Source organism: Chiloscyllium plagiosum, unplaced genomic scaffold, assembly GCF_037043375.1.
Source record: "Chiloscyllium plagiosum isolate Xiang-an unplaced genomic scaffold, Cpla_swu_hap1 HiC_scaffold_50, whole genome shotgun sequence".
In the NCBI taxonomy this organism is placed as follows: Eukaryota; Metazoa; Chordata; class Chondrichthyes; order Orectolobiformes; family Hemiscylliidae; genus Chiloscyllium; species Chiloscyllium plagiosum.
The window spans coordinates 44,407,147-44,429,281 of NW_028270188.1; the positions used below are offsets into that span (position 1 = coordinate 44,407,147).

At 37.8% G+C, this 22,135-nt stretch overlaps 1 protein-coding gene across 2 annotated transcripts; it reads left to right on the forward strand.

Moving 5' to 3' along the window:
- The first annotated feature begins 2,065 nt into the window (after positions 1 to 2,065).
- Positions 2,066 to 19,881, forward strand: LOC122552146 (M1-specific T cell receptor beta chain-like). 2 transcript variants are annotated; one of them, XM_043694644.2, is made up of 6 exons: positions 2,066 to 2,238; positions 2,653 to 2,991; positions 3,119 to 3,385; positions 18,033 to 18,146; positions 18,285 to 18,343; positions 19,550 to 19,881. In XM_043694644.2, the coding sequence occupies exons 1-6, from the start codon at positions 2,196 to 2,198 to the stop codon at positions 19,592 to 19,594; spliced, it is 867 nt and encodes a 288-aa protein (XP_043550579.2). In that variant the 5' UTR covers positions 2,066 to 2,195; the 3' UTR covers positions 19,595 to 19,881. The 2 variants fall into 2 exon arrangements, with proteins under 2 accessions (XP_043550579.2, XP_043550578.2); XM_043694643.2 differs by having other exon boundaries at positions 2,071 to 2,238; positions 3,083 to 3,385.
- Positions 19,882 to 22,135: the final 2,254 nt, after the last annotated feature.

Sequence of the window (22,135 nt, forward strand, 5' to 3'; positions counted from 1 at the left end):
CAGATGAACACACAGTTTCTTTTTCCATTTAATGCATGATTATTCTTCAACGATGAATACAAGAGAGGAATTTATCCAGGTGACCTCGGACAAATTATAATAAATTATTATCCTTTTTTTGCTGTTGCTACATTGAACATGGAACATAGATTGGACAGCACGGGCCCTTCTATTCATGATGTTGTGTCAAACGTGACGCCAAATTAAACTAGCCTGCCCTTGTTCCATATCTCTCTATTCCTTGCATTTTAATATACTTATTTTAAACTTCCTTATGTATCTCTACATATCTTCCACCTCCACCATCACTGGCAGAGTTTTCCATACTCCTACACTGTCTGTATAAAAAAGAACTTGCCCCTCAAATCTCTTTTGAACTTACCCCACTCGATGTTCGACATGTCAACTTTGAGAAAGAAATATTCTGAACGTCAAACCTGTCTATGCACGTCCTAATATTACAGACTTCTATCAAGTCTCCCCTTAGCCTCCGCAACTCCAGAAAAAAAAACCCTTGTTTTACGAGTCTCTACGTATATCTCCTTCGCTCTAATTCAGTCAACATTCTGGTCAACCTCTTCTGCAACCTCTGCAAAGCCTTCATATACTTCCTGAAATGTGCGAACAGAACTGCACGCAATACAATAAGTGTAGCCTAAACAAAGACTTATGAAGAACAACATGAGTTCCTGACTCTTGTACTGAATGCCTCGACCAATACAGGCAAGCATGACATATGCCTTCTTTACGGCTCTATCTTCTTACCTGACCATTTACAGAGAGCTATGGATTTCAGCCCAAAGATCCCTATATACATCAACGCTATTTAGGGTCCTTAACACTTGATCTTCCAAAGTGGAGCACCTCATACTCACCCGGAGTCAACTCCATCAACCATGGCTCCATCATTATCTGCAACTGATCTATGTTCCACTGCATATTTTGACAACTTTTTACATTATCTACTGCAGGTCTGACTTTTTCTAAATCATCTTTAAACTTAGTAGTTCACCCACTACATTTTTTTCCAAGTCATTTATATACACACACACACACACACACACACACACACACACACACACACACACACACACACACACACACACACACACACACACACACACACACACACACACACACACACACACACACACACACACACACACACACACACACACACACACACACACACACACACACACACACACACATCAATCAATATCAGGTTCCAGTATGGATCCCTGCAGAACACTACCAGTCACAGACGTCCAGCCAGAGATAAAAGCACACTTCCACCATTACCCTCTACCTTCTATGGGAAAGCACATCCTGAATCTATGTAGCCAAATCACCGTGGATCCCATGCATTTTAATCTTATGATGAGCCGAACATACGAGACCTTGTCAAAAGCCTTTCAAAAATCCATGTCGACAACTTCCATTGCTTTACCCTCAGTGATCACATTCGTCACCTTCTCAAACAAATCAAGTTCGTATGACAGGACCTGCCCCGTATAGTTGTAATGGTGTAATGTTGTTTTGTCCAGTCCATTGTGGAAACTCTCCTTCACTTTATGTGACATATGCAAACGACCAGATCGGATGTGACTGTATCTTATCTTAATCTCTCAGACAACTCTTCCAGTTCAGACAGTGGAAACATCCTAAAATTGGTGTTCTGATATGATGCATAATAGGAGTTCTGATGGCTTCTCCACGAGAGCTAACTCAGAAAAGCAAACTGGAAGAAGCAATTCACATATTACTGGAAGAGTAAATGAACTTGTACTCTATCATTCATCGTCATTAAAACTGTTTCAATTACGTATTTCTTAAATGATTCATTGAGGTCAAGGCTAATGTGAAAGCAGCATTCAAAATAGCACAAACATTGATGTCATTAATTTGTAAATTTTATTTTATTATTCTGGACAACACACCTTTTCTAATGCGTTATCAAATTAAACTTTAATGTTACTTTAAGGCACAATTCTATGTGAGCAGTTACTGCGTAAACAGGAAAACCACAATTGTCATTTACATCATGGCTCATTTTCCATACGACCATTTTTTTTAAGAACGTAACACTTTCTCATCTGTGTCTTACGTGAATGTTCTGCTCTAGATCGAGTGAAGAATAAAGCAGAAAAACGGAACGCCAGTGAGAAATTTAAAGCAATAAGTTGGTCCAGACAATGATCCTCTTTACTCTGCTTGAACTTTTCCATCTATTGCCAGGTAAGATTATATTCTATATATTTATGGCTTATTTGTGGTTTAAAATCACGGAAAAAAATTCATGCGGCAAGTTCTGACTGTCACTGCTTAATACTAATATTGTGTTAAAACTTGACTGTTGTTAATCTGTTACAATTAGGTCAAATGTTCTAATATGTCGGGCACGTTTGAAAGCACTACACCGTCTAAAGACAATATACATCTTTCAGTAATATCACAAAACGAGATTAGCTGATTCTTTCATCGTCCTTTTATTTGTGGAATCTTGTGGTGTGAAAAGGGGACAACCACGTTTCCACGTATACAAGATAAACAACGCTGAAGACAGTCTTAATTGTCAGGAAGATTTTGATCTATAATGGTTCATAATTTCCTATTTCACAAGAAATTCACGTGACATATCATGTTTTTCAGTTATTGTCTCTCAGGCAGTGTACCCACAGACTCCAATCATTCAAACCGCCTCAGTTGGAAGTACATGTAAGATGCATTGCCACACCGGATGGCTCACAGCTGGAGCTGTTCACTGGTATAAATATCAGCAAGGAAAACATATACAACTCGTTTTCACCGTGATAAAACTTATCCGTAAAACTGGAAGATTTTCGGGAGAGATTAATGAAGAAGAGACTACTTATACTCTTGTAATTGATGATATTCAAAGAAATGATTCAGGCATTTACTACTGTGCTGCTAAGACATTTAGTGGAACACCATTCATATTTGGTAATGGATCTGAATTATTTATTTTAGGTAAGAATGAAACTTGTCTTATATCAGTTTACTGTAAATACACATATATTTATAGTGATTTTACGTATATCTTACATATAATTCTCTGCAGGTTCGCCAACCATAACACTCTTGCATTCGCCATCAGATGAAATTCATTCACGGCAAGTTATCAGATTGATGTGCTTCGTGAGCAGCGTGCCCACTGATTATCTCACCATTCGCTGGAATGTTTCATCACAGAATAACGAGGAATGGCTTGATACCGAAGTAATAATTCTTGACGGGGTTTACAGTGTCAGCAGTCAAATCAGATTCAAAGCAAACAAGCACAGCAATTGGTTTGAATGTACTTGCTCAATTCAAATCAACTCAGCTGTAAATCTTATCAGTGAAAATTACTCACATCGGACAGGTAACAACTTATGTTATCAGTTTATTTTATATTTAATTCCGATGAGATATTTGAATGTTAGTAACAGCTGCTTGTATATCAAAAATCGCTTTCTTTCAATGTTAATGACCAATTATCATTTCATTTACTTTCTTGCCTTTCTGTAGCGTTTATCTTTCTTTCTGAATGGTTGCATTCATCTGTGCAGCTAGGACATACGTGCACAGTTGAAGGCAAGATTCTTTTCATACTTTCAAAGATTAAATTAAAAATCCTGCTCATGGCGTTTTTTCACCCTTCATCTCTGTGGCTTTGTCTATTCCAACGGGTCCAAAATTCTGAAACAATGGATTGCAACGAACAGATCAATTCTGCCGTCCTGCTCTGTGAAAACCTCTGACAAATATTTCGCAATTATCTTCACAATCAATGGCTATTTTTCCCTTACTTTTCTTTTTATCCATTGGTGTTACTTTTTGGTGATTCAGTGCTTGTTCCACTAACTAATGCTGTTCTAGAGACGTGTACATTTTAAGCTCCACCTGAGTAAAGAAAATTATCCGAAAAGATCCTTATTGGTTACCTTTTGTAACTGATGTACATGCATTGGAGTCGAGGTTTGGGCAGATTTAAACGTGGAAAGATCTTTCCTTATTAGTTCCTATTAAATAATAGTTCATAAATAATCTGAAGACCTCTGCCAAAATCACAAAACTGTTTTCAATTCCGGAAAGAAAACAAAAGTCCCAGTCAGACAATTGCAAAATATTACATGCCCGATTCCACTTAGCAAGACATTTTCAACATTCACCAGTTCATTTATATCCATTACGTGAGGGAATGTTGTTGGACTAGGGTGGACAGGGTCAAACATCCGACGACACCGGATTAGTGTTCAAGAGGTTTACTTGATACTGCAAGCTTTCGGAGCCACCACCCCCCTCCTCCCGCTCCCCCCCACCCCCCCCCCAGGCCCCGCCCCCCGCTCTTTCATCAGGCGGCTAATGAAAGACAATTAATTGGACACAGAATTTATATTAAAAGATCAAAAGATCATATAACTTATGTGAATGTATTGTCCATACATAGATGGCTATTAAGTCTTTAATCAATTCGATTGAAGGTGCAGGTTTAGATTTATTAATATGTAAATCCCTACCCCAAATAAACGTGTTGGACTGTAACCCGGTGTCATGACATTCTTTTGATTTAATTTTCATTCTTAATATAAATATGTAAAGTGATAATTGCAATGCTGTGGTTACAATCAATAACAAGGTTGATAATTTAATCAAGCAAACGCAGGGAGAGAATGTACAACTCTTAATCTAAACAAGCCCGAGGAATGCAGGAAAAGACAGCATCATCATCCATTTGTTTGCCACATTGTCATCTAATTAACCAATTCCAAGCTAAATTCTGGCATTTTCATTTGGCCCCATTCCTAATCATTGCCTTTCACTTTCCTGTCTGCAAATGTCTTCTCGTTCTATGTCACATGTGGAATGTTTCAATAGTGCCAGTTGTTCATAGATTAATGTTGGCATTATCCCCTAAGATGGACAAAAGTAATGTTTGGCATGCACAATTCATGTAGTGTAATTGAAGTCTGATCATTTTAGTCTTTTACTAACTGGAACAGTCGCCAATTCATTTTTGGCTTAAGACCATGGGTAGTCGATGTGATGGTGTTATTCTTTTACATAACATTCGATCATTTCTCAGTTATGGTCTGATATCCAATATAAAAACCTAACGCTTCTGGGTCAGATATGTCTGTTCTATGACCAAGTAAGATAAAGGCTAATCATCTATCTCTTCACCACTTTCCCACATCCTCTCTGTACTTCTTGCTGGCTTGAATATTTAAAAGAATACATCGGTAAAACGTATTCTTTGTGATCCAACGTTCAGACTCATCCCTGGTAGAGTATTTAACTAGTTGATTGTTAAAGTCCAGGAAGAACTGCTTCATAATCTCTATCTTAATATCCTATACCCTATACTCAGACTTTGAGCCCTGTTGTAGGTGTAAATAAACAGGGGAAACACTTTTACTTCGTATACTCTGCCTAAGGCTCTTAGACTCTCCGATCTTTATTTTAGATCAGTCATTCTTCTGAACTTATTCAATCCAGTTCCATTTGTCATGGACGAGGTCAGACAACCTCAAAACATTTCAAGAAGTTTGGCCCAGACCCTAACTTTTCAAGTGGTTTTACTTAAGTGTAGTGTGGATTTTTCAGGAGTGATGCAGATGATCAAACCACATTATTTCTTAAAGAAAACAGAATTTTTTTACAAATCTGCTGAATGAAACACAAATAAAAAAGAACAGAATGCAGAATAACTTAACATGTCCGAAAACCCAACAGATTATCACAATTTAATGCTGCTGTTCCAAATACTTACAAGAATCCCGAGGAATACCCCTTGGTACAAATTTAAAATCAAACACAGAGTCTTACAGGAGAGAAATGAGAGAAAGGGTCAGCATGGATCTGCTTCCTTGGATCGAGCAGCTTCAAATCACTGCTGTGATAAAACCAAACCAATTCAGAGTTAAGCAGAGTTGGGAGAACTGGTCACTCCCTTTTCATTGTACAAGATGTTTTTAAACTTTGAAAGTATTTTGCCTGACAAAGTACCTGTTAGCGATAATCGAATTGGCCCTAAAACCTTTCAACATAGACTTTTTGGAATCTGTGTATTTTACAACCTCCGTGAAAAAAAAACAAAGGCAACATAACCTTGTAAAAGAAGCAGCATTGCAATACACGCCAATCCCCCCAAAAAAGTAAGAACAATCAATATCCAAAGATGGCTTCGTTTTAGAACTGCTGAACCTTAAATTGTTAATACCGTACAACATACATATTTATTACATTGACTATAACCATGCAAACATGCACAACTTCATTCTTTTCCGTCTGTTGTACTTCTCCCACTGAAAAACTCTGTTTCTCATTAAAGTCTCGACATTTCGTCAGCAATCACGCTTTCTCCTCTTCCCACATGCACAATTTTCAAATTGAATGGCTGTAACAAGAAGCTCCATTTAAAATGTCTGGCATTTATGACCTTAAATTTCTCCAAAAACTTCAATTGGTTATGGTCAGTGTACATGATTGTCCCACATACGTTACTAGTAACAAAAATATTGAAATGTTGTAATGCTGACACCAAGCTCAAAGCCTCCATCTCAACTGTCGACTATTTCTGCTGAAAAATGTTCAACTTCCTGGAGAAATACCCGACAGGTCTTTATATCTTCTTGTCTTCCTGTGAGAGCACAGCAACGACGCCCACTGTACTTGCATCGATAGCCAACTTGAATTAGAGCGTAATTAGATGTGGCTAATTCTGGGGCAGTAGTTAACGCAGCTTTCAGGCTGTCAAAGGCCTTCTGACAGTCTGCTGTCCACTGAAACTTCTTGCTTTTTTTTAGCAATTCAGTGAATGGAGAGGCCGCACTGCTAAAATTCTGCGCAAATTTTCGACAAAACTCACTAAAACCCAGGAACTGTAGGATTGTTTTCTTTTTTGCTAATGGCAATGAAAACTCCCCAGTCACCTTTGTTTTTGAATTCCGTGGGGCCATTTGTCTATGTCCAATAACATGGCCCAGGAAGGTTACTTGGGTTTTAGCAAATTCAATTTTACCCAGTTTTATCACTAAGCCTGCCTCTCGAAGTCAATCAAACAAGTCTGATAAATGTTTCAAATTTTCCTTCCATGAATGACCAAAAATCACCAGGTCATCCATATATACGGCACCATAGGGTAAATAACTCTTTCAGAACATTTCGATTTTTCTCGGGAAGATAACTCAATAATTTATCCCAATTTTTGACAACCTCCTCACTTGCCAATTTAATATCAGGAATGCCCAATTCAGAGTCCTCTTAACTTGGTTCTTAACTCTGTCTTGTGAATGATAACACAGTCTCATTTCGCTTTACCTCCCTGTCAAAATACTTTGAGGGCATAGTCACATCACACACTGTGAGATTTTTTTTCTGTCTGGAGTCACCATCAAATAGTTCACCTCAATCAATTTCCTTTTGACTTGATGAAGTCGACGAAACCTTGCTTTTAAAGGTTCACCTATCACTGGAAGTAACATAATACGACTGCCGATCGCATAGTTGTGAATTTCTCATTTCTTGTCTGCATCCCGTCTCATTGTATTCTGTTGTACCTTTAAAAATTGTCTGGAAAACTCCCCCGCTCTATTTAATCATTCATGAAAGTTTGACACATAGTCTAATGTGTGGTCTCTGAATTCCGAATTACCAATTTCTCCTTTTCAATTTCAGTTTTCCTGTCACTTCATGCCCAAAAACTAACTCAACTGGACTGAATTTGGTCGATTCATTTGATTGCAAATAGTGGGATTCCCTTATCCCAATCATTTGATAGGCTTGAGTATAATCCCTCACTGTTTAATGTTTTATGCCACATTTCTAGCGCTCCATGCGGTTCTGGATGGTACCCAGTAGATTTGAATTGTTTTATTCCTCAGTTGTTCTTAAATTCGTTGAATAATTTTGATGTAAAGTTTGACCTTTAATATAATTATATCTCTGTGGGATATCCGTATCGAGTGAGAAAATTCAGTAACTCCTCTACAAATCTTTTAGCTGTGAAATTGCATAATGGAATGGCCTCTGGAAGTCTAGTAGGCACATCCATTGATGTTAACAAATACTGATTCACACTTTTTGTTTGAGGTGAGAGTTTTATGCAATCAATTACAGTCTTGTGAAAGAGTCTTCCTCAATGCAGGAATAGTTTATAAATGTGCGGGTTTTATTATCGCCATTTGTTTTCCAAATACCTGACATTTATGACACGCGTGGAAAAATCCAATTACATGCGTGTGCAGTCCAGGACAGTAAAATTGTCGTTGTATTTTAGTTTGAGATTTTCTCATTCCTAAATAGCACCCTAGTGGCAGCTAATGCCCCACTCGCAATGCCTCCTTTCCATAACTCGCTGGTAATACAATTGATGAGCTTCTGCCCATTTCTCATCTTCCAGAATATGTGATTAAGATGTAACTGTTAAGATAAAAACATGCAGGCATGCATTCGGATTATTTTTTCTGTGCACATCTTTAGATACAATTGCTGAAAATTTTCAGCTTTCTGCTGTGACTCAGTTAACTTATCTGGGTGGCACGGTGGCACAGTGGTTAGCACTGTTGTCTCACAGTGCCAGAGCCCGGGCTCAATTCCCGCCTCAGGCGACTGACTGTGTGGAGTTTGCGTATTCTCCCCGTGTCTGCGTGGGTTTCCTCTGGGTGCTCCGATTTCCTCCCACAGTCTAAAAATACGCAGGTTAGGTGGATTGGCCATGCTAAATTGCTCGTAGCGTTAGGTGAAGGGGTAAAATGTAGGGGAGTGGGTTGTGCTTCGGCGGGTCAGTGTGGACTTGTTGGGCTGAAGGGCCTGTTTCCACACTGTAAGTAATCTAATCTAAAAATATTCGCTTTGTCAGCTATCTGGTCCTGGTGTGTTTCAAACAGGATCTCTGTTAAATCCACTTCAACATTCAACTGGTGACTTTGTGATCTCAATACCACACAAGGAGGAAAATTCCCATATCTGTTCGGCACTAGTTCAGTTGCCTGAGTTTCCACTGGCTTTTTAACCACAGTAGGCAACACTCCTACCCTGTGATCCAGCTGCGTCATTAGCAAAGACAAACTGGAGCTGAGAGTTGTCTAGGACTTCTACCATGACTTTTCCACTGGACAGTTTAAAGTGACATTACATCATTGAGTGCATCTTGTCTCACCGTGAATTTCTGTTACTAGTGTCTTTTCTGGCGGTAGTCCTTCAGACGTACATATCTCCACATCTTTCAGCATCACAGATTGAGAAGATACTTCATTTTCGAACATGGTAAACTCTTTACTGCTGCTCCTGGCCTATAGAAGTAATCTTTACTTTCACAGTTATCTGGTTTAATAAAATCTGGCACTTCCTCATTAATCAACCTTCGACCAGGTTGTACGTTTTGGTACAGCTTTCTACCTTCCACTGTGCTTTCCATTACCACTCCAGCAAAATTCATTGTCTTATCCTATTTTCCTACATTTGTCCTCCCAGTGCTTTTCCTAACCGACCACCACTGTGATTTCACGTGGCCTACTTTATTGCAGTGACAATACTGGAGCTTTTTAACTTCTTTTTTGCCTTCAAGCGTTTCATTTTTAGCATGTGGTCAGTTATCCTTATGCTCTTCACGGAGATCTACCTTTCCCGTTCGACGTGAGCATTTCTGTTTTCCCCAATGTCTATCTCTAATGGATTGAAATTGATTCTGGAAGCCAAAATTTAATTTTGAGCCAACTCATAATCATTGCATATTTCAGCTGCGAATTTGGCGTTTTAACTCTCTGCTCTTCCATGTAAGTTCTGAAAACTTCAGAAAGTGAATTTTTGAACTCCTCCAAAGTAATTCTCTCTGAGACTGTCATCGGTTTGTTCCATTTTTAATGCCCTTGTCCACCTACTCAAATTAGATCGTTTGATCCTTTCAAACTCAGTTTTGGATTGAACAGAGTCACTCTTAGATTCATGAAATGTTATCTGTAAACTTCTGGCACAAGCTGGCACTTAATATGTTTTTTTTTAATCCTCATCTTCCCCAGATATCTCTGTTGATAATGATGTGAATACTCACCAGCTCTATTTTTGCATTTTTTTTTGGATAAACGAAACACACATGGTCACTAACCAACGCATTTGTTCAGCCACCTTTTCAAATGAGTTGAAAGAGTTTTCCACCTCCTTGTCATCAAATTTGTGCAATGCTTGAATATATTTGAAAAGTTTTTCAACAAGCCTTGGGGTACCGTTGTCTTGCTCATCTTCACTGAATTCCACAAAATGCTTGCCTTCCACCTTCACTTTCATCCTTTTCAACTGACCTTCTGTTCAAATGCCAATTTCTGAAATTCAAACTCCCTCATTTTCTTCCTTTCCTCTTCTATCTTCCGTTTTGTTCTGCCAAAGAAATTTGTTCCTTATCTCTTTCCTCTGCATTTAATCTTAATCCTGTCACTTGCCTCATTTCAACTGAATTTTCACCATCTCTAAAGATTCTGATTGCATTTTGTAGCAAATTGTTGCTGTAATCATCTCCGCTTTCCTCACAGAAGGAGGCATCTCCAACTCTAAGTTGTCTGCTAATTTCAGCAGCTTAGTCTTAATCAACTTTTGTAAAACCCTCAAGGTTACTTGCACCCCCAGAAAACTCTTGGTAACTGAAAGAGTCATTGCAATTCCAACGACTATTTAAAACCAAACGAATTCAATACCCGGAATAAAAGACATTAACAACTACCATTCGCTGTCTTCGAGCCCAGCAACCCTAATCACAATTTGGAACGATACAACAAATATCAGATAAGGGTTGCTGTTCTATACTAGGTCAGACTGTCTTACAATATTACAAGAACATCACCGACACCCTAACTTTGCTAATGATTTTAATAAGGTGCAACGTGTATTTCGGAGGAGTAATGCAGCTATTCAAACCACTCAGTTGGAACAAAGCAGAATTTATTTCTATGAGTGCCGAAGGAAACACAAACAAAAGAGAACAAAAACCAAAAGCACCTAACCTATCCAAAAAGCAAAACATGATTCCAACTGTATGCTGCTGTTCCAAATACTTGCGAAATCCCCATAAATCCCCATTGGCAGAAGAGGCAAAAGAAAACACAGGGTCTTACAGGACAGACGTCAGAGGGATTGTTAGCATGGACCTGCTTCTTTGTGTTCAGCAGCTTCAAAATGCTACTGTGCTAAAACCAAACCAAAGCAGAGTGAAGCAGAGATGGGAGAACTGGTCGCCTCTCTTTCATTGTACAAGTGTTTGTTTTTTCAAACTTGAAAAACTTTTGCATAAGGCACTATTTTTTAGCTATCAACAAATTTGCCGTGAATCCCTCCAATTTAGACTTTCGGAGTCTGTGACCCCGCTGAAAAAAGGCAAGGGCAACATAACATTGTTAAAGGAGTAGCATCATCCTGCACTGTAAACAAACTTTCCTCGTGTGATATTCCGACCGACTCCAGTTTGAGCCTCATCAACTTTCTCTATTACAAGTATATCCTCTCCTCATTAAGGAGATTATATCATCCACGTCATAATCAGGGTGACGTACGAACGTGGAGCATGATTGATTTTTGCCATAACAGAACACATCACCTGTTAATACAATGTCTCCTACTATCAATGTATTCGGTATGTGTCTCTTTTTTTTTGCTGCCAAGGAGTCTCCATTGCGACGTTAAATCTAATCCTTACTTTTCTGTTATGCATTTCGGATGCGTATAAGCTGCTAGATTTGTTTCGAGATTTCAGCTATCTAATGCAATAACAACAATACAACGTAAGGTAAAATAACCACAGCTCGAGAGGATAATACGACCATTCTCTTCATAGACAGAGAAGGCCGTTGTTCGATAAGCATGAGGGTCACCAGACCGTAACCAAGGGAGATGTTCAGAAGATGGGATATTCATGCTAAACCCACCAATACTGGAATTTAAATGACTCAGCGTTGTCATTCTGTGTCGCAAATCAGCCATCCTTCCAATTAAGCTAACAATTGTTGGGGAGAAACTAACAATAAGAAAACTGCTAAAACCAAACAGCGAACTGCGGATGCTGGAAATCTGAAACAATAACAGAAACTACTGGAGCTAATCAACAGTTCTGGCAGCATCTGTGGACTGAAAAGAGAGTCTACATTTCAATTACAGGGACCCTTCAACTGAACTTAGGTAGCTAGATTGCAGATTTTAATTTCAAGCAGGACCTGAAAGGTTGGAATTTCTCAATCAATGCAATTGCACGTATTAGTAAGTAAAGGTATAGTCATTTGGAATGAACGAGTACAGTGGCTACAGAATTAGAAAGGTTGGGAGGGCATTAGAATCGTGGATCACTGGGTGCGTTTCTGGGGAAAGTGGCATCTAAGTACTTCCAATGAGTTTTTCCTGAACTGAGCGAAGCCAACCACTTGCTTGTCAGGTGGCAGGGTGGTTGTTGCTGCGGTTCGTTGAGAATTAAACTAATTTTGCAGAGTTAGATATGGATTGCTGGTAGCGGAACGAGTAATGTAAAAACAAGTCTTCACGAAGGACAGTCATTCTAAAAGGCAGTGTAAATATAGTTGTGTTAAAACAGAAGGACACATAGCAATATTCAGTGCCATGAGTTTAATGCGAAAGGTTCCATGCATCCGTCATATAGTAGAGGGTGCTCATTAACACACAGGAATGTGTCTTCAATTAAAATATTTTCAATTTCTGATTTTGCATTAAATGCCTTTCATTCTTTTGGAACAGCCCGAGTTTCCAAAGCAAGGAAAAGCTGGTTTCAAATTCTAGTCAAAAACACGTTTGCACGAGTTATAAACGTTGAACTTGTTATCCCAAATAATTTCAATTTTTTTTTAACTATACCCTGTACGTCTCCAATTGCACTGGAGAAAAGGAATTTGTGCACAGATGTGACTTTTTCTCTAACTATGGTGGATCGACGTTCATCTGCCCCGAGTTGTGGATGGGATGTGTTGTACATCGATATTAACCTCACAACGTCGGAGAAGGGGGAGCAATGTGTACACACAGTCACTCATAACATCTCCAACAGACAAACATTTCAAATGTTGGTCTTTTAGATAGCAGCCACAGCTGCTGTCTGTTCAGAGATATTTTTCTTGTGACTGTTCGAACAGTTTGAGTGTTCAACACGGGGAGAGATATGTCTCATACAGTCATTATCCAGGAGTTGCAGAGCACAGAAACAAAGCCTTCGGCCCAACGTGTCCATGCTGACCACATATTCTAAATTAATCTGGTTCCATTTGCCGGTATTTGGTAGATAGCCCTCTAAACCCTTCTGATTCGTGTACCCATCCAGACGCCTTTAAAATATTCGTAAACGTTGTCAGCCTCCACCACATCCTATAAAAACTCATTCCATACATATAATACCCTCTGTGTGAAAAGGTGCCCCTCAGGTCCCTTTAAACCTTGCCCTTTTCATTTTAAATCTTAGCCCTCTAGCTTTGGACTCCCCTACTATGGGATAAAAACCATAGCTATTCACCCTACCTCTGCTTTTCATGATCGTTGAAGCTTCTATAATGTCACCTCTCAGCCTGTGATGCTCCATGGAAATTAACCGCAGCTTGTTCAGCCTCTCCCTATAGTTCAACTCTCCAGTCCCGGCAACATCCCTGATAATCTTTTCTGCATCCTTTCAAATTTAACGACATTTTTCCTTTAGCAGGAAAACCGGAATTCAGCGCAGCAATCATGTTCCAACTTCTCACTATTTAGGGTACATCCTGTCCACAAATCGATATCTAAATCCAATGTTGGGAGTAATAGCACTTTCTTCAACTGCAAAACATTGATTTCTGCAGAATACCTACCTGCTCCTGAATCTTTCTGCTTCTGAGCATCCTTTTTGTTTTTGCAACCTATTCATTTCTGTTTGTTGTACAATTGTATAATAATAATACTCAAAACACTTTATTATTATTATACAATTGTACAACAAACAGAAATGCATGATATTGTAACATATTGCAGAATCTTCTAACTCATTTATTTTAAGAATCTCTTTTGGAAACCAATCATGCACATCGATCATATAACAGGAAATGACAAGAAATAGCGTGAATGGATGTTTTAGGCAGTAAGGATCAGTTTAGGCCAAAGAGGCTGTCTCCGTGCTGTGGGTCTCTATGACTTGATGATTCTTTCACAGACATTTCATCCCACCATATCTGTGCCGACGACAATGATATTCTAAACTATTTCCATATGCCTGCATGTAGCATGTAAACAGTTTCTGTCCTGTTCATTTGTCTGTCTAAATGTCTCTTTAACTTTGCTGCCGTATTTGCTTCTCCCACTTCACCTGGCAGTGCGTTCCAGGAAACTAATAAATTTTGTGTACAAAACCTGCCTCACTCATCTCCTTTTAACAATCCACCTCATAACTTAAACCTATGCGCCCACTGCTCTTTTTTTTTAAATTTGAACTCTTTGAAAAAGACTTCGACAATCTACCCTATCTATGTTCCTCATAGTTTTATATACTCTATCATATCGACTGTAAACCACTGACACTCTAATAAAATCATAGATTGTGCAACCTCTCCTTATAGCTAATGCACTCCAATCCAGCCAAATTCTGTTAAATCTGCTCTGTCCAGTCTCCAGAGTCTTTCACATCGTTCTTGTATTTTTGGAGACCAAAAATGCACACAATAATTCAAATGTCTGTGACCTGATAAACGTCTTATACAGTTGCAGCATGATATGTCAACTTTTGTATTCAATTCCCCGACGATGAAGCGAGGATGCCGAGTGCCTTCTTTTCTATCTTATCCATTCGATATGTAATTTTCAGCTAGCCATGGACAAGAAACCCAAGATCCTTCTATGTATCAATGTTCTGAGGTTTCTGGCCATTTACAGTATATTTTCATCCATCATTTGAAATCTCAAAATTCATCACCTCACAATACTTTGTATTAAACTCCGTCTGCCATTTCTCAATCCAACCTCCAGTGGAAACATATCCTGCTGCATTTTTATATATCCTTCCGTAATACCCACAATTTAACAACTTCTGCATCTTCCACAACCTCACTACTCAAACCACTGACACTTCCATCCAAATCATCTACAAACAACAGAAGATTCAGCAATGAGCCTTGTAGAACATCACCAGTCACCCCTCCGCAGCTACCCCCTGTTTTCTGTGGTCAAGGCTTTTATTTTTATTGACTAATTGCAAACTAACTATGATTGGATCCTATTTGACCTTCTTGACTAACGTAGCAGGAGGAACCTTCTCAATTGTTTTAGAAAGGTCCGTGTGGATAAAATCCACTATCCTACCATCACCAATGCCTTTTGTCACTTGTTCAAACAAAAACATATCAAGTTTTAAAGACAGGCTGTCCACTGCATAAAGCCATTCTGTCTATCCCAAATAAGTTCATTTTACTTCAATCGACAACAGTTCCTCTTTCTAACAATCTTCTCCAATATTTTCCCTACCTCTGACTGAAGGCACAGCAGACGACAATTTCCTGGGTTATCCTAGTTTCCCTTCTTGAATGAAGGATTAATCCAGGGTATTTGATTGTCCTATGGTACCTCGCCTTTAGATAAAGAGGATACCAAGATCTCTGTCAAGGTCTCAGCAAGCATTTCCCTTGCCTTCTTCAGTAACCTGGGATAACACCAGGCCCTGGGGACTTGTATAATTTAATGACTTTCGAGATACTCACGGAATACAGCTCCTTATATTCACGGTCCGAGCATTTTTGTTAAATTACCAATCTTTTTCATTCCAGTGCTGTTGTAATTCGTTACGCAGGAGTGTACTTGATTTCTCACAAACTCAGCTGTTATTTCTTCTAACATCTTTGAATAAACGTTTGTTTTCACCGTAATATTTAACAGCCACCAGCAATGGTAATTTCTTTTTCAGCATTATATTCCCTGCACTTTTGCAAATATTACGTAGTGATAATCATTACTCATTTTTATCCTTATGTTTCAAGATACTATGTGCTCTCTTTCAACATTCCCTAAATTATTTTGATAGTTGTCTACCATTAAATTTGCAATACAGCATTCCAATACATTTCAACTACTGTAGCTCTGTTCCTTTTTTACCTCTTTCCTTACTATACACATTTTTTTATTTCATTGTACTCAACATGGATATAAACAGCTTCTTTATTTCAGCCCCGAAGTGAATACAAACAGCATGGATTTTATGTACATAAATTTTCTGTGCGTATTTAGTAAGATTTCTGTTCTCAACACTTACCGAACTCATTACTCTTTTCAATTCATTAATAATGACCTAGTCTTTGTGTCAACTTGTTGCACTATCTTAGGGTGGTAAATAAGCTATTCTCACCAGTTTTGCAGTGGCGTATTGATTGTTCAAACTGAGCACACTGATTGCAGTTATAATTATGTATGTGCGTCTAACAATCAACCTCAAAAGTCGTAAGTGCATTTTCTTTTACCATGCGCGCAAGCATATACAGAGAAGGTACATTCACTACTTAACCTGACCAATTTTGATGAACGACCGAAAAATCCAGTATTTTTCTAAGTTTCCTGCAAAAAAATCTCATTACCAAAATTTCAAAAATGTATCATTAAAGCAGAAGAGAAAGATATCCAATTCTATTTCACCTACGAATTTCGTTAACATCTTGCACTTCATTCTGTCAAGCACTATTCAGTTTAGCATAATATTTGCTGCCATTTCTTACCTGAGTCTGTCGAGTCCCTGTCTCTAAACGTTATTTCGATGCCAGGCATTTCTGCAATGTTTCAACACCACTTTTTTTTCTTTGCCACAGTTTCCTTCCGACATTATTTTGTAGGAAGCAGTTTTCTGGTCAAATATTCATTAATTGAAGACTGTTCTTTACTTTTCACCTATTTAACATTTTAATCTGAATTTATTTTTCCAATACCCAACATGTGAATTAAGATATGTGGTCATGTGATGCTTGGCAGCTTCTGCTCTTTGTAATTTGAATGTTCTCCAACTGGAAGTCTGTGATTACTAATCTGCACTTCCTATCGCAATATAAATGCATTTATTAATTTGTGAACCCAAACGTTCGAATCACTGTTCCCCTCTATTGGCTTAAATTACTGCCGGTGTCTGACTTCCTTAATCTTCCTTGCAAAAGTGAATCGACCTAAGAATTTGTCAAATAGTGAAGAAATAGACACTTTCATTAGACATGCAAGCTTTTGACCTTCATGTAATGGGAGTCATTTCATTAAATCCAAGACTTGTAGGGGCAGATGTTCGACTAGGGTGGACAATGATAAAAATCACACAACACCAGGTTATATTCAAACAGGTTTATTTGGAAGTACTGGCTTTCAGAGCGCCGCTCCTTCATCAGGTAACTAGTGTAGGAGCGGAATCATAAGGCAGAATTTATAGCAAAAGCTCACAGTGTCACGCTATTAAAATGTAATTTAAAAGAGGCTCTGGGATTTACCTATCAAAGAGTATAAACCAAAAAACCTATACTAAAAGGTAAAAGACTTGATCTAAAATCGTTTAATGTATCATCATTTCTCCATGACACTGTGCTCATTTGGCTATAAATATTGCATCTAATGATATTATACCTTACGAACACTTGAGGAAGAAGCAGCACCTCGAAAGCTAGTATTTTCAAATAAAATTATTGGACCATAATCTGGTGTTGTGTGAATTATAACTTTTAATCCAAAATCAAGAATAAATTTTTGATCATTTGTAATCATTGATGATGAAAAGTTAATGACATTTACTGACATTAATTTCAAACACGTTCAGCAGATGAGCATCATATTTTGCCAATCCGTTCAAATGGGTACTTCAAGACTTGTGGCAACTGAAATCAATTGCAGAAAAAGGTTTGATGGTTTGACTCATAAGAATACTGTTGAGGAATCCTGTGGCGACTTAATAAGTTACAATCATTCATTTGTTTCAAAATGATGTTCATGGCTTTCCCTAAACTTCCTGCCATTGTGTGAAAGATCAAGTAATGGAACGTTTAATGTTATCATTTGTACTTCTTCAGAACCAGGACGTAACATTTGCCTTTTCTTGCTTTGTGGAACATCTATTATAATGATTCTGCTCCTTATCGTTTCAACTACATATTCTAGATGGAGCTGGACAAATCAACACACGGGTAAGAAGTGGCGTCCCTGTGTTTTTAATAGAAATCATACACATTGCAGTTGGATTTTTTTTTGTTGCTGTTTTTTAAATGATAACAGACGCATTTCATTCTGCAAATTACAAATGCTGATATTTCCCTTTGCATTAGCTGATAGATCCAAGATTTACTACTTGTCAGATTCGAGACATCGTGACAAACAAAAGGAGGTAAGTGCAGGGAGACTGTATTCTTATTAGATGTTAGGAAATAACACTTCAGACAGATTGTTGTTACTACGAACCGTCCAAAAAATTAAATCACAATGAATGCCGCACAGCAGCGTTGTGTAAGTTTTGGTCCCACAACTATAGCTTAAAACATTGGTATGAACTTTCTGTATCTGTAATTTTGCTGAAATGTGTAAAAATCTGAATAATGTTTCTGTGTGTAACGAAGGAAAATAGAATGTTTAATTCTGATAAGGATGCTTACAATGTTTGATCTGTTATAAAGAGAAGTGGTAGATATCTGTAGCTGGGTGCAGTACATTAAACGATAGTCATTTGGTTTTCAATTTGACACCATTTTGTATATAGACATTTTAACTCAACACAATCAAATATGTTGAACGAGGCAGGTAAACTTTGTATTTGGAATACCTGGACTAAAGCAATTACTATTCGTTACTTATCATTCGTGTTCTGAAATCATATTTTTACCTCAATTATGAAGAGAGGTTTGACAGACAATGTTTGCTTTCCTTCAAACAAAGGATATAGAGAAGTTAAATGATTATGTAGTCAAAGGTAATGAGGTGACTAGACAGTATGGATGGGAAGAAACATTTTCCCTTCGTGGACAAACAAATGCGGGGAACATAGATTTCAAATAAGAGGCAGCAAGTTCAGAGTTGGGTGAAGGATTTTACCTTTTATCAGACACAGTGTGGAGATAATCTATACTTTAGCACCTATAAGTCTGGCTGAGATACACATCTTCACAACATTTTAATTGCTAAGAAGTGCACTTGCAGTACCAAGGTATACAAATCCAAGAGGCACATGTTGGTAAATGAGACTGGAAAAATTAGAATTGTTTGTTTTTTACTGGCATAGAATCAATGAACGGAAGGGCGTTATTTGTGTGCTCTGTAGCCCTGTCACTCGAAAATTTGCTTCAGAGGAATTAGTGAACTTCTTATTATTTGCTTAAAACACCATGTTCAGACACATGTGTGGTGTACATGGGACCTGAAAGCAGATTTTCTCGCCCAGACCCAGTGATTTACGACTATAACACGGGAACCTGTGCCATTTTATATATATGGATATACAGATTAATTGGCAAGTGTCCAAGTGTCAGGGATAAGGATCAACGAAAACAAGCAATTCCTATTTGCTTTGGTTCTTGATATTATATGTTTTCTCCCTTAGACTCTTTATGCTGACCTTGCATTTACAGAGGAACAGACAATCTGATGTGAAACGAAACACTGCGTCATCGAACAAAGCAAGATATGGAAAGTTCATCTACATCTCCTGTTTTTATTTCGCATTCAGAAAGAAGTAAAATACGTTATTAAGCGACATTTAAAGCAAATATCCATCAATGTTATTCTGTGCCAATATAGTTTGATACATACTAATGCCAAATGTGTATGCATGGAACCAGAAGAATAGGCTCACAGCTAGAATTCGTGACTGAAATTTTACCATTTTCATAAAGACTATTCACTTTCCTTTGTTTTTCAATAAATCCTTCACTGAATTATTATGTTTCAAACTCAGTTTTACATCCAAGAGTGACTGCAATTTCATTAAATGTGGGAAGTAGTGACTTATTGATAATGTCACTGAGCTAGTGATCCCCGGAGCAGAAGCTAATTTTCTGAGGACATGGGATCGAATCCAATCATGATAGGCTGTAGTGTAATGACAATGTAATCAATGCATGTTGAAATAAGCTTCAATCTGGTTCATTAACGCTTCTTTTGAGAAGAAGATCTATCTTCCTTACTTGGTCTGGTTTACATTTGACTCCAGACCAACAGCAATATATTTGAAATGTGAACTAATAGAGGAAGGTCACATTGATGTTCAAGATCGAAAAGCTCCACGTGGTTGAAACTTTAAAGATGACATCCTGATGAGGAATCGGAGGCAATCACACAGAGCTTCAAAAGAGGAATCGACTTTGTTCATCTCATAATGCAACTAGGCACGTATTATAAGGAAATGCTGGCAGTACAAAAACTAATTCTCACGTAGAACACTTAACAATACAAAAACAAATGTATCAATAAAAATTGAAATTTCCAAGCCATGACTTGATTACTTGGATTTTGCGTTCAGTAAAACCTGTAGTACATGTGAATCAGTGAGACAAACACAAACAAATAATTAGGTTCCAACTTAACTACAAAACGTCTGACGTTCAAAAGAGCCAACAGTTTGTTGTTAAGATTGTGGAGGGCCATTATGAAAATCTAATGTGCGGCATCAAAATGAAAACTACATCTCTTCCCCTATGTCTCTTTCAAGATCTAAGTCTATATGGCATAATTGGAATTAATATTGACGAAGTGTCATTACAAATTATAGGCAGTGTGTACTGCAGACCAAGCTACACAGATACACAAAGAATATGCACAACAGGTATTTTGAACTATCAAGGAATGCATACAGCATTTGGAGTATTCAAACTGTTTTCAAGAAACAGCACAATGTAGCAAGTTGATTCTATAACTTTTCTACTTTTTAAAAATCCTCACTCACACAAGCGAACAAAGATGTAACCAAAAGAAAAGAAACATAATTGCTAGACAAAGAAATTTAGGAAAATATTTTGTTAGCATCAGTTCAAGCATTAAACATCAATGGTTTCTCGTGTTAGATGTTTATTATTTCATTCAGTTCTTCCCAACGCTTCACTGACAACATGAGGTTGCGGGTGCACGGAATCTCACCATTTCATTCATGGTTGCTGATTTCCTTGTTAATATCTGTGGAAGATTTTGGCTCTTACTGTTGTTCTGAACAGTGTCTGCAAAAAGAGCAGGCACAATCGTTAACACGAGAGAGCGCATCTAGCTGTGAAAGACGTTGTCGATCATTGAAACGCTTATTCTGAAGGATTGACATCATAGTTACAAGGCCGATTGTGTGTGATTTGGAGTACACCATGTACTATTATTCATCAAAGTAGTAGAGAATTCGGGTTTGGAAAGATCATTTGTATATATTGAACATTGTTAAGAATTTCTACAGAGCTACAGTTAAGTCATTTTTTTCTTTTTATTTTGTCTGCATTTTAACTATAGTGCATGGTAATCTAATCAATCGAATTGCATCAGGAACACAACAGCTTACATATACCATTAAAATAATTAAATGTCAGGGTTGAGACTCTCCTCTTAATATATATTGTGTGCGTTTGGTCTGTTCAATAACAGAAGACTGAACGTAATCTTAGTTGTTGCGTAGTCAATTGCCTTTACCAGAGTGTAGATGAATTGCAGATCCTGAATCTGATTTCTTTGTTGTGAGATAGCTCTGCACCGTCTATTCCATGCAACTCCCACTTGCTGGAAGAAAATAACAGTGTGTTTTAGATTCAATTGATTAACAGATTTCACAATGTTCAACATCATGAGCGATTAATGAGATACCAAAAGGTTTTATGTTCAACTGTAGCAATAATCAGATAACATTGATGTTCACAAGTGACAATCAATATTCACATGACCTAAGTGCCAGGAAATCACCATCTACAAAAGAAACAAACTAATAATCATGAAACAATTTCAATGAATTTGGTTAATCGCCTAATCTCCATACATGACAGTTGGCATGTACCAAAAGAGAGTTCCCTTGAACAGTCATCGTCGCCTTAGAATCTGCAGCGAATAGCTCGCCTCCAATTTCTCCAAACAATCTCCGCCACCGAAAAAGAGATCAAAGTTGGGATAGAATAATCTGCACTAGATTCAGTAAGTATAGATGTAACAACATTCAAGATGT